This window comes from Stenella coeruleoalba, assembly GCF_951394435.1.
Source record: "Stenella coeruleoalba genome assembly, chromosome: 7".
NCBI classification, from domain to species: domain Eukaryota; kingdom Metazoa; phylum Chordata; class Mammalia; order Artiodactyla; family Delphinidae; genus Stenella; species Stenella coeruleoalba.
The window spans coordinates 103268917-103279659 of record NC_137153.1 but is presented as its reverse complement, the minus strand read 5'-3'; the positions used below and the strand labels follow the sequence as shown (position 1 = coordinate 103279659).

Genomic DNA, 10743 nt, shown 5'->3' with positions numbered 1-10743 from the left:
GAAGAAGGCAGAAGGGAATGGTTTTGGGTTTGGTGTAGGGAGAGCTGAAGGGCTTTGAGGGAGAAACAGACCCCATCCTTTTCTACTTCCCACCTCCAGCGTTTGTCACGCAGTGACCTCTGTCGGGAGGGTGCGCCCCAGAGCACGGTGATTTCCCTGCTGTCCACTGCCCCACTTCCCTGAGCATTGGGGTCCCTGGAAACCTACCTTTGCCCCGTCGTGAGCCTTTCCTGGTGAGAGCCCGGGGTCCCCTTTCTGTCCCTGAAACAAAAACAATTCTACTTTGGCCGCCATGTTGTCTAAAGAGGGTGTCTCCCCACCAACTCTGCTCAACTCCCTGTCCCCTGCTTAAATGCCCTCCCCGCCTACCCCACTCACATTCCTCCACAGGGTCCTCTCCAATCCCATCCCTTCCTTGCTCCAGCACCTCCCATAGCTCCCCACCATGCCTACTGACAAAGTCCAAACTCCTCCTTGGGTGTCCCAAGTCTTCCGTCATCTGGTCCCAGCCATCCTGTCCAGACTTTGCTCTCCTTCCACCAGCCCAACCCACAGACAGGGTCCCTCTGCCCCACCCCCAGACCACAGTCCTTCCTTCGCCAGACCTTGCACATCCCTACCGCCGGGTCCTTGCTCAAGCAGTCACTCTCAACTAGAAAACCACTTCTCAATCATCATTAGCCAAACCATAAGCATTCTCAAGATACAGCTTGACTGCATCCCCCCCAACCAACCTGTAGGTCCCTGGGCCCAACGTACAGGTGACGTGTTCCCCCGGGGCTCTCAGAGACCTTCTGAGACATGTGTCCCAGAGGCAAGCTTGATTCTTTCTGATTTTCCTGTCCCCTGATGCTCACCTCACCATCTCTAATTACCTAGGACCAGTGCATCAGCAGTCGTTTAATCTGTGTACAGGCCTTCACAGTTTGCAATAACCCTCACTTCACCAGGTTCCCAGAAGAGCCCGATGAAGGGAGCAACGGAAGTGTTATTACCCCATGAACACATTCGGGGAAACTGAGGCCGGGAGAAGGAAAGGGACTGCCCAGAGCCCCAAGCTGAGGCACCGGCAGAGCTAAGACGAGAGCTAAGACCCTGAATTTGTGACTCCCAGCTCTGCGTTCCAGGACGTCCCGGGACCCGACAAGTTAGAATAGGCAGTGAGTAGGGAAGACACCGACAAGCAGGGTGTCCCCAGTCAGAGATAAGCATTCTTTGTGCCAAGCCTATGGGAGGCGTCCCCATCACAAGGATCCTGGCTCCTAAGAGCACGTGCTCAGGAAAGGGCCCAACAACCACATCTCATACAGGGCTGAAGAGGGTTCCTGGCTGTGGGCCCACTCGTTTGAACCAATCTGATTAAATTACTCAGGAGACAGCCCCTTGGAAAGTCAGTCCCCCTGCTGTCAACTTCCACGAGCCCCTGATCCCTGTCCCTCACCCTCACTCCCAAGCTCCCTCCCCAATCTGGGTCCTGAGTCAGAAGTCCTGGGGTGAAGCCACGGACTCACAGTAGGACCTCAGGCAAGTGACTTCACTTCTCTGAGCCTCTGTTTCCTCACCATTAAAATGTGGGCTGCACAGCGCGCACGCACACACGCACACACACATGCACATGGGTACATGCTCATACACACACACACACAGGCATGCACACATGCACACGCAAGCGCACACACACGCACGCGCACACACACACACATACACAGGCACGAGCACACATACCCGCTGGCATCCAGGTTCCTTGGCAAGGAGCCAGTGGGATCATGGACGTGACACGCAGGCAGGCTGTTTTGGCCAAGTTTAGTTCCCATTTGTTTCTTTTCTGCGTCAGGACCCACACCTTCCAAATCCTGACTCAGTCACTCTCCATGAGAAATCACTGCGTTCCAAACTGGAAAGAGCCTTAAAGAGGGAGGGCGGCCTTCCACTGCTCACCTAACATGCACCCAACACTGTGCCAGGCCCACTCAATGCAGCACCTCACCAGTCGTCTTACACCCACTTACGGAACTGTAGGACCAAGACCGGGGTTCAGGGAGGCTCAGTCAAAGCCCGGGGTGACGTGCAGATAAGAGGCAAGGTCTCACTAGGTCTGACTAGGTTCCCGGTCTATCTGACTCCAGAGCCCTCGTTTACAAATGGGAAGCCTAGATACTTCTCCCATACGCTCTCCCACTGCCCCAGGCTGCAGGCCAGCCCCTCCTTGCTAGGACCCCAACTCTCTGTCCAGCTGGGTCCCTCCAGGTCACTTCTGCAGGACTCGCCTCTGTGATCTACTGCCTCACGCTACAGCTGCCCCTTGCTGACACTCTCCCACCCTCGGCTGTTCACAAACCCAGTTCCAATGTCTTTTATGTCCATGTGCAAGGTCAGGCCCAGGGCTACCCAGGATTCCAATGGCTAAAAAAGGACAGCAGCTTCTCCCCACCCTGACCTTGCCCACCTCGGTCTACATCCTGTTCTGTCATTTTACAAAAGGGGAAACTGAGACCCAAAGGGATGCCAGAGTGGCTCCCTCGCCCAGAGTCCGTATCCAGGCATTTTAGTTACTATGCACTGCTCTCTGCATTCTCGGCAGTCAGCACAGTGCTTGGGACGTAATCCCTGCCCCAGTACAACATCAACAAGCACAGGTATTTACTGAACATCTACGATGAGTCACATCTTCAGTGCACACAAGGAATACCACGGTGGGGATCAAGACACAGCTCATGCCTGTGGGGACCAATCAAGGGAGAAACCAGAGACCAGTAATGATAATCTGCACTAGCATTTCCTGAGTGCTCTTCTAAGCCTTCAACACATAAATCTATGAGGTAGCAATGATCACTCTCCCCATTTCACAGATGAGGAAACTAAGGCACAGAGAGGGTAAGTGATTGGTCCAAGGTCATACAATTTGTAAGTGGCATTTAGACTCAGGAGGTCTGCTTCCAGAGCCTAAGAGCTTTACATTTCAATACACTGCAGATGAACAACTAAGATCTAGTGATAAGTGGAGTACAGGAGGAAGTAGGGGGGCACCTGACCCAGACTGAGGGTAAATCAGCCGCGCTAAGGCTGGAGGAAGACAAGGAGGGAGCCAGATGACGTCTGGGCTCCAGAAATGCTCAAGGCACCCTTGGTCAAGTGAAGGTGTGACTTCTGAGATGGAGAAGACTATCTGTCTTCCCAGCCAGACTCCTGCAAATTCTCCAGTGAGAGATATAAGGAATAATAAGGCCTAATTAATTGTTTACACATTGGTGAGGATGAGAACCTGGGTGCCAGACCCAGCTCTCCAGCCAACGAGCCTGTGTGATCTTGGACAAGCCCCTTTCCCTCTCTGTGTACAGAAGAGTAGACTCTGCCTGGAGTAGTTAACAGAGACTTGAGGAACTAGAAGATGGTGGGGAAGGTATATCCTAAACCGTAAATGCTACAAAATATAGCAGGGATAGAAACTATGAGCTCCTTTCCTGCAGGCAGGGTTGGGAAGGTGGAGAGAATAGAAGGCTTTGGGTAGATGAGGCCTCGAGAGGGGCTGAGACAAAGAAGGAACAAATCATGAAGGACTGGAAAATTCTGGGCCAGAAGTCCTCTGTGCAAGTCATCTTTTGCAAGACACAAGATCCCAAGTACATAGGCCAGGGGAGGCATCATACAAATATTTCTCAAGTGAGAAAATGAATGAATGGAGTCTCAAGAGACAACTCCAGGGCTGGGATTGGGTCAGATCTGTCCCCAGCCCTGGAAGGTCCTCTGAAGATTCACTAGGTCTTTCTTTCACCATCACTACTACCATTTCATGTGTTTGTAAGTTCTGGCCATGGCAATAAGGCAAGAAAAACAAATAAGATTACTAAGATTTGAGGAAAAAGAGACAAAAATATGTCTTTTTTTGCAAGTAATATGAGTGCCTGTCTAGAAAACCCAGGAGAACTAACTGAAATACTGTTAGAACTAATAAAATAATTCAGTAAAGGGCATGGTTATAAGATAAACACAAAAGTCCAAATATACAAAGTCAATAGTTCTTTTCAATAGCTGAGAGCCAGCTAGAAAATATAATGGGGGAAATATTCCATTCATAACAGCAAGAAAAATATAAAATTTCTAAGAACAAACTTAGGAAGAAAGGTGCAGGATTTATGCAATAAAAACTATAGAAGTTTATTATGAGATGTTTTTAAAACTCAGCCAAATGGGAAGATATGCCATGGTTTTAGATAGGAAAAGTTAATATTTTAAAGATGATAATTCTTCACAAATTAATAAACGCATTTAATACAATTCCAAGAAAAACCCCAAGGGAGTTTTTTAAGGAGATTATTAAGATGGGCATAAATTTTATCTGACATATTAAATAGCCAGAACAATTTTTTTAAAGTGGACGAGGGAGACGCACAGCATAAAGCTAATAAATGTCATAAAACAGTATTTTACTAGCAATATACAAACGCAGTAATGAAACATATTTGAATGGCCTGGAAGAGACCCTGGTCTATCATATAATAGTTAGTGCAGGATAAGTTATTTAATAAATGATGAACTACTGGGGGAAAAATAAAGTTATACCTTATACCCACTCCCATGAAGATTAATTCCAGATGGTTTAAAATTTTAAGAGTACAAATGATATTATAAAATGACTAGGAATATAAGTGAATACCTCTCTGCTCTTACTATGGGAAAGAAATGTCTAAGTATTAAAGTAAAGAACCATACATTCTACATATGGTAGAGCTCTCTTCATACTACCTGACATATTGTAAGTTCCTAATAAGTGTTAGTTATTATTGTTAGTCCAAAAAAAAAAAAATAGGTAACACTCTCACTTGTGAAAATCATCATGAATAGTCTTAACAGGCAAACAATAAATTTGAAAATACTTGTAAGGTAGATGAAGGCTTAATAAACCTTCATATATAAACACAAATAATTTTTACAAGTCAATAACAAAAGATAACATCCTGGGACTTCCCTGGTGGTGCAGTGGTTAAGAATCTGCCTGCCAATGCAGGGGACATGGGTTCGAGCCCTGGTCTAGGAAGATCCCACATGCCACGGAACAACTAAGCCTGTGAGCCACAACTACTGAGCCCACGCACCACAACTACTGGAGCCCGCATGCCTAGAGCCTGTGCTCCGCAACAAGAGAAACCACTGCAATGAGAAGCCCACGCACCGCAACAAAGAGTAGGCCCCACTCGCTGCAACTAGAGAAGGTCCGTGGGCAGCAACGAAGACCCAACACGGCCAAAAATAAATTTAATTAATTAATTAATCTTTAGGAAAAAGATAACATCCCAACCCCAAAAATAAACAAATTCATAAATGGTGAAATGCAAATGGAAAACAAATGTAAGAAAAACATTCTTCTCAAAGATGATCAATGCAGTGAAGTGAATTGAAAACAATAATGAATTATCTTTTTCAAACAACCTCCTCTAATGCTAGCGGTGGCATGGATTGGTTCAATCTTTCTAGAAGGCAATTGTTAATAAAATTACAGCTAAACACTATATAGCACTTACGGGCAAGGCATATTTTAAATTATTCATATATATATGTATGCGTGTATATATGTGTGTGTATATATACTGATATATAGATAAATATATAGATATATCTCTCTATATATAGATAGATAGATAGATAGATAGATATTGCTTAACCAACATTGCTAAAGAGCTATGGAGCGAATAGACTTGTGGCTGAAACTATGGACTTTGGAGTCAGACGGTAGAGGGTTCAAATCTTGTCTCTGACACTTATCAGAAACAGGCTAGTTACTTAGCCACTTTGGACCTTAGTTTTCTTATCTGTAAAATGGGGGTAATAACATCCACCCTGCAAAGCAGGTAAAGCTGTTGGCCAGTCCCTGGACCACAGGCTGTTCAAAATGCAGTCAGTGCCTATCACTGGGCAAGGCCACTGCAAGAGGCCTGCTTCCCTCTTGATACTTTCTAGACTTTTCCACATTTTCTTTAATGAGTATGCCCTACCTCAGTCATCAGAGGAAGGGGAAAGGGAGGCTGGGGCCCGAGGCCCGAGAATCCTGTAAGGGCTGGCTCCACCTCAGCTTCTAGCAGCTCTGCTAACAGTCACTTGGGTTACTGAGCATGGCCCCTCTTGCCCACCTATTCTCCCCGGGTGCCCAAGGGCCCCTAGTAATCCTAGGGGTAATCCTAGGGTAATTCACTGCAAACCGAGCAGGCCAGAGGAGGGAAGAGGAGGCCGGCTGCCAGGGAGAGTGGGGCCAGGTGCCTCGTCGCCCAGCACAGGCACAGCTGGAGCCCTGCCCGCCTCTGGTCCAGAGCTTCTTACCCCACCTGGGCCCTGCATCCCATCTGACTTCACCTGGTTCAGCATCAGCATCACCATCGGGGCAGCTCCAGGCCTCCCCATTGGTCACCCTTCAACTTGCTGCCACCGACCAAGCTTCTCCAGCTGCCTGAGTGGCCTTCACAAACCCCATCTGATCGTGTCACGTCTGCTAAAAACCTCATGCCTTCCTGCTGCCCTTTGGATAAAGTCCAAAAGTCTTAGCACACCCACCAGGACTGCTGCCCTCCCCAGCCTCCTCCCGCCCCTTGGCCTGGTCGCCTGCTGCTCTTCAGACCTTGGTTCAACCTTCCCACCCTCTGGGAAGTCAGGCTTCACCTCCCAGACCAGGTTAATCGCCATTCTGTGGGGTCTCTGAGCACCCAGTGCCTCTCACGTGGAGCCCTTTTCAGGGAGTGGTCAGCTTATTTCCACAACGGCAGCGACCGTCCCTGTCTGTGCCCCATTGTAGGCCGGGCACCTTGAACGTGCTGACAGCTGACCACTTACCACAGGCCAGCACTGCTCTTAACTCAGTTATACCTCATGACAACCCAAGGGAGCAGCTACTCTTATTACCCCATTTTCCAGATAAGGAAACTGAGGCACGGGAAGTTCAAATAATTTGCTCACAGTCACACAACTAAAAGGTGACAGAGCTGGGACGGGAACTTCGACCGTCTGGCTCCAGAGTCTGTGCTCTTAACCACCGTGCTTTCCCGCAGCAATAACTATGGGTCGGTTGGACACATGACTCAACGCTGGGCCTCCAAGGTCAGCTAATGCCATCCACCCAGGGTTCTGGCTTCTCTGCCTCATTCTCGAAGTCCTTGATCTTGACTCCCTGCGGGACCTGACAAACCCTCTTCTTGATTTGAACGTGGGGCATATGGGTATGTGGTACATGGGGAAAGCCTTGGGCTCTGGAGCAGGCGCGTGGGGTTGAAGCCTGGCTCTGGTCTGTACCAGCTGTGCAGCCCTGACAAGTGTCTTCTGACTGGCAAACCCAAGGACCAGAAATACAGCCCCGCCACTGCTGGTCACTGCAAGTGACCCCAGTAAGGCATTGGCCCTTTGGGTCTTTGCTCCTCTGTGACCTCAAGAGGGATGAAGTGCCTCACCTTTGCTCTGTCTCCCCTTTTTGATTCCTCAATCCACCAATCTCTGCCATCCTTGGTCTGGCAGGGGGATCTTTAACCCACAAGGCCATAAGCTCCCAAGGGCTCAATAAATACAGCACAGGAACGACCACACAGCGACCCAGCCGGACGAAGGGCAGGCTCCCTGCCACCACGCAGACCCTGCTTGTTTGGCTGATTTTTCCAACAAAAGCACATAGTAGGTGCTCGATAAATGTTTGTTGATTGAAGGAAGATGAATGGATGGGGGCCCCAGAGGCAGCTCTTGAAGCCAACACCGTGCGGAAGAGGAGGAACCAGCACAGAGCCTGGAGGAGCCCAGGCCTACAATCCCACCGGGTCTCCTCCCAGACCCAGAAAGGATCTGGTAAACAGCGAGGACCCTCTCCCCAGAATCACATCTATTCCTGCAGATCCACGACATTCCCTTCCAATCTTGGATAAGTCAGGAATTCCATCCGGGAAGAGCCTCTCTTTAACCCTGTCCTGGTCAAGCCACAGATTGAGAGCAGCCCAGGGCCAAAGCCCAGCAGACTGGGCCTCCCATCCAACTGATCTGTCCTGGATCCACCTCTGCTCACTCCTTAGACTCACAACCAAGTGTCCAGGCAAAGGGCATGACTTTTCCCCTTGGCATGTTATGCAAGTTCTAATGGGAGAAGAAGACGCCCATTCCAGTGTGCTTTCTGGAACCCTCACCCTTACTCGTTTACACAGAAGCAAGCTGGAAGCCTATCCGTGAGGCCCTGAGTCCACAGGTCCCAGCTCCATGTGGCAGCAGGAGTGTCAGGACTACTGAACCTCACGCACCACACCCAGAGCTGCTCCTGAAGGTGGCGAGAACAGCAGCTGGTGGGTCCTCCTCCGGCCTCTGCACATCTGCTGGCAGGATGGGGGTGGGCTGCAGGCCAGACTGGAGCTGAGGCGCTGCAGTGTGGGGCAGCCTGGACCGGGGAGAAGCTGATGGAGCATCTGCCCCAGAAGCAGGGGGTCACGTTTGGGGGCGGCAGGGAGGGAGGACCAGACAGGCCCGGGGCAGGCCAAGACAGGCGTGTTCCTGAGCAAACCTGGCAATCAAAACAGCGGCCAATCCTCAGCATCTCGATGTACGCCACGGCCTTGGAGACCGGAGGCCTCTGCAAAGTAGAAGTCTTCCAAGGAGCTCCCCCCTCTCTGCCTGACCCATGGGGGCAGGTGCCACTGCCGTTTCTTACACAGTGTCTTAATCCACCTGAGCCTCAGTTTCCCCATCTGTAAATGGGTGCAATATCTCCACCTATCATCCGATGATAATGAGGTCATTAGGTCTTTGTGGGGATCAAATGAGACAGGCTACATGAAGTGCATGCAGAGTGCCTAGCCCACAGTAAGGGTCCAATATACGGTGCTTACTACCATCAGTGTTTGCCTTGTTAAAACCCAGAGCACCTCCAGGCAGCTGCTGGCCCCTAGGCAGCTGAGGCCTCTGTGCTCGCCTTCCAAGTTAGGACCCCAGTCCAGCCCTGGCCGAAGTCACACACCTACAGGGGGGAGGCAGGGGCTCCCGCCGCCGTGCGCAAGGGCTCTGCGCTGGCGCTCTGGTACCACAGCGTCATACATCCAGGGCCACTTGCGTACATTTGTCCCAAACTTCCGGACACGGTGGGCAGAGGAACTCTGCCCTAGGAGTCAAGCCTGGCCTTTGGAGGATGTTCAACCATCAATCGCTGCATGAGCTGGGGCCAGTCGGTTAATGGCCTTCCTCAAGCCACTAGCCCTTTGTAATGCGTTAGCAAAGAAGGACCCTGAGCCCAGGCCAACCAGGGCCCACGGGTGCTCTTCACCTGGCCACCCCACAGCTGACAGCGGGGCAGACCCTCTGCCTGTCCTGGCCTGCCCCACACTCTCTCGGCACGGTTGCTGTGCTCTTGGCTTCCCCGAGCCTGTGTCTTCCTTCCTCTCCTCCTATTTCTCCAGCCATCACTCGAGCCTTCTCCCTGTAACCTAAATAATGCTGGCCCTGTACTTTTCCTCGTGCTTCTCACTCCACGCGCCACCCTGGACAGCTCTGTTCTCTGCAGGTGCTCCTGGAAGGCACCAAGGCACCCCGGGGCTGGAGCCCCCGACACTCATCAGAGCGCCAGTCACGTGGGTTTCTGGTCCCATCTAAAGTCCAGAGGTGGCCTCTCTGTGCTGGCCACCCCCCAGGGCTCTATCTGCAGCTCAGAGTCTCCTGAGTTTCAGAATGTCTGCGAATCATCTCCACCGGGCCGGTCTACAGATTCCCAGATGCAACATTCCTTCTTCTGGCTCCTCAATTTGGTCACCTAGGCTAACACCAGGGAGTCACCATCTCTCTCCTCTCGCCCATCACCGAGTCCTCCCTACCTCACCTCCACATTGTCAAGGTGCCCACTCCCCTCCTCCCATACCCCTACGCTGGCCTGTATCACCCCAGGTCTCCCTGCCTCTGCTCTGGTTCCACACCCCCCAGTCCATCTTCCACATGGCATCCGGGGTCTTTCTCAAACATGATCTTTCCACGTCCCTCCCGAGCTCAAAACTTGACATGCCTCCCCAGGGTGTGTCTTATGACCCAGTAACACGTACATTCGAGCTGGACCTTCACAGCCCTCCCTATTTAGCAGCAAATGACCTTTCTTTCCACTCCCTCTGAGGGCCTTAGGTTCCAGCTGCCCTTCTCCCCCTCAACCCCTCCCCACCAGAAGCTAAACTCTTAACTCCTCACTGTGTCTCCAGCCCGGTACAGGGCCTGGCACCTGGGAGGCTCCAGGGAGTGCTTGAGGCCTCCACAGTGACCCTGAGGCCCAACCACCAGGAGCCTCTAAGAAGAGAAGCTCCCCCAATGCAGCCCTAACCTCAGCATCCGTCCCACGGCTCTCCCTCCAGACCCCACAGCAAACACTCACTTTGGCTCCAGGAGGGCCCGGGAGGCCTGGATTTCCATAAGGCCCAGGAGGACCCTGAAAGGGAAAAGAAAAAAGAGATGAGGGGAAAATAGGGGTCAGGGCCTGGCACTTCCGCCCACCCATCTGCTGGGTCTTCCCTAGTCAAGTCTCAGCAGTCTGGCCATAGCAGCTGCTTGCAGAGAGGCTCCCCTGACGCCCGGCCCCGTGCTAAGCACTTTCCGCGCATTATCTCACTTTAACCTATTAACCCACAAGGTAGGTGCTACCACGATTCCTATTTTCAAGATGAGGAAGCTGTTGCTCAGAGAGGTTTATAACTTTCTCAGGTCACCCAGCTGCTAAGGGGCAAAGCTAGATCTCAACCTCAGATGCGTGGCTTCAGAGCA

The 10743-nt window shown here is 51.1% G+C and overlaps 1 protein-coding gene across 3 annotated transcripts in view; it reads right to left on the bottom strand.

Annotated features, from left to right (window-relative positions):
* The window catches only part of COL27A1 (collagen type XXVII alpha 1 chain), a 143756-nt gene that overhangs the window by 108110 nt on the left and 24903 nt on the right, over positions 1 to 10743 (bottom strand). For all 3 annotated transcript variants that reach the window (XM_079926902.1, XM_079926904.1, XM_079926903.1), the window contains exons 5-6: positions 10358 to 10411; positions 208 to 261 (exon numbers count right to left, since the gene is read on the bottom strand). In XM_079926902.1, the coding sequence (XP_079783028.1) occupies positions 208 to 261; positions 10358 to 10411 (108 nt within the window). The remainder of the gene's footprint in view (positions 1 to 207; positions 262 to 10357; positions 10412 to 10743) is intronic.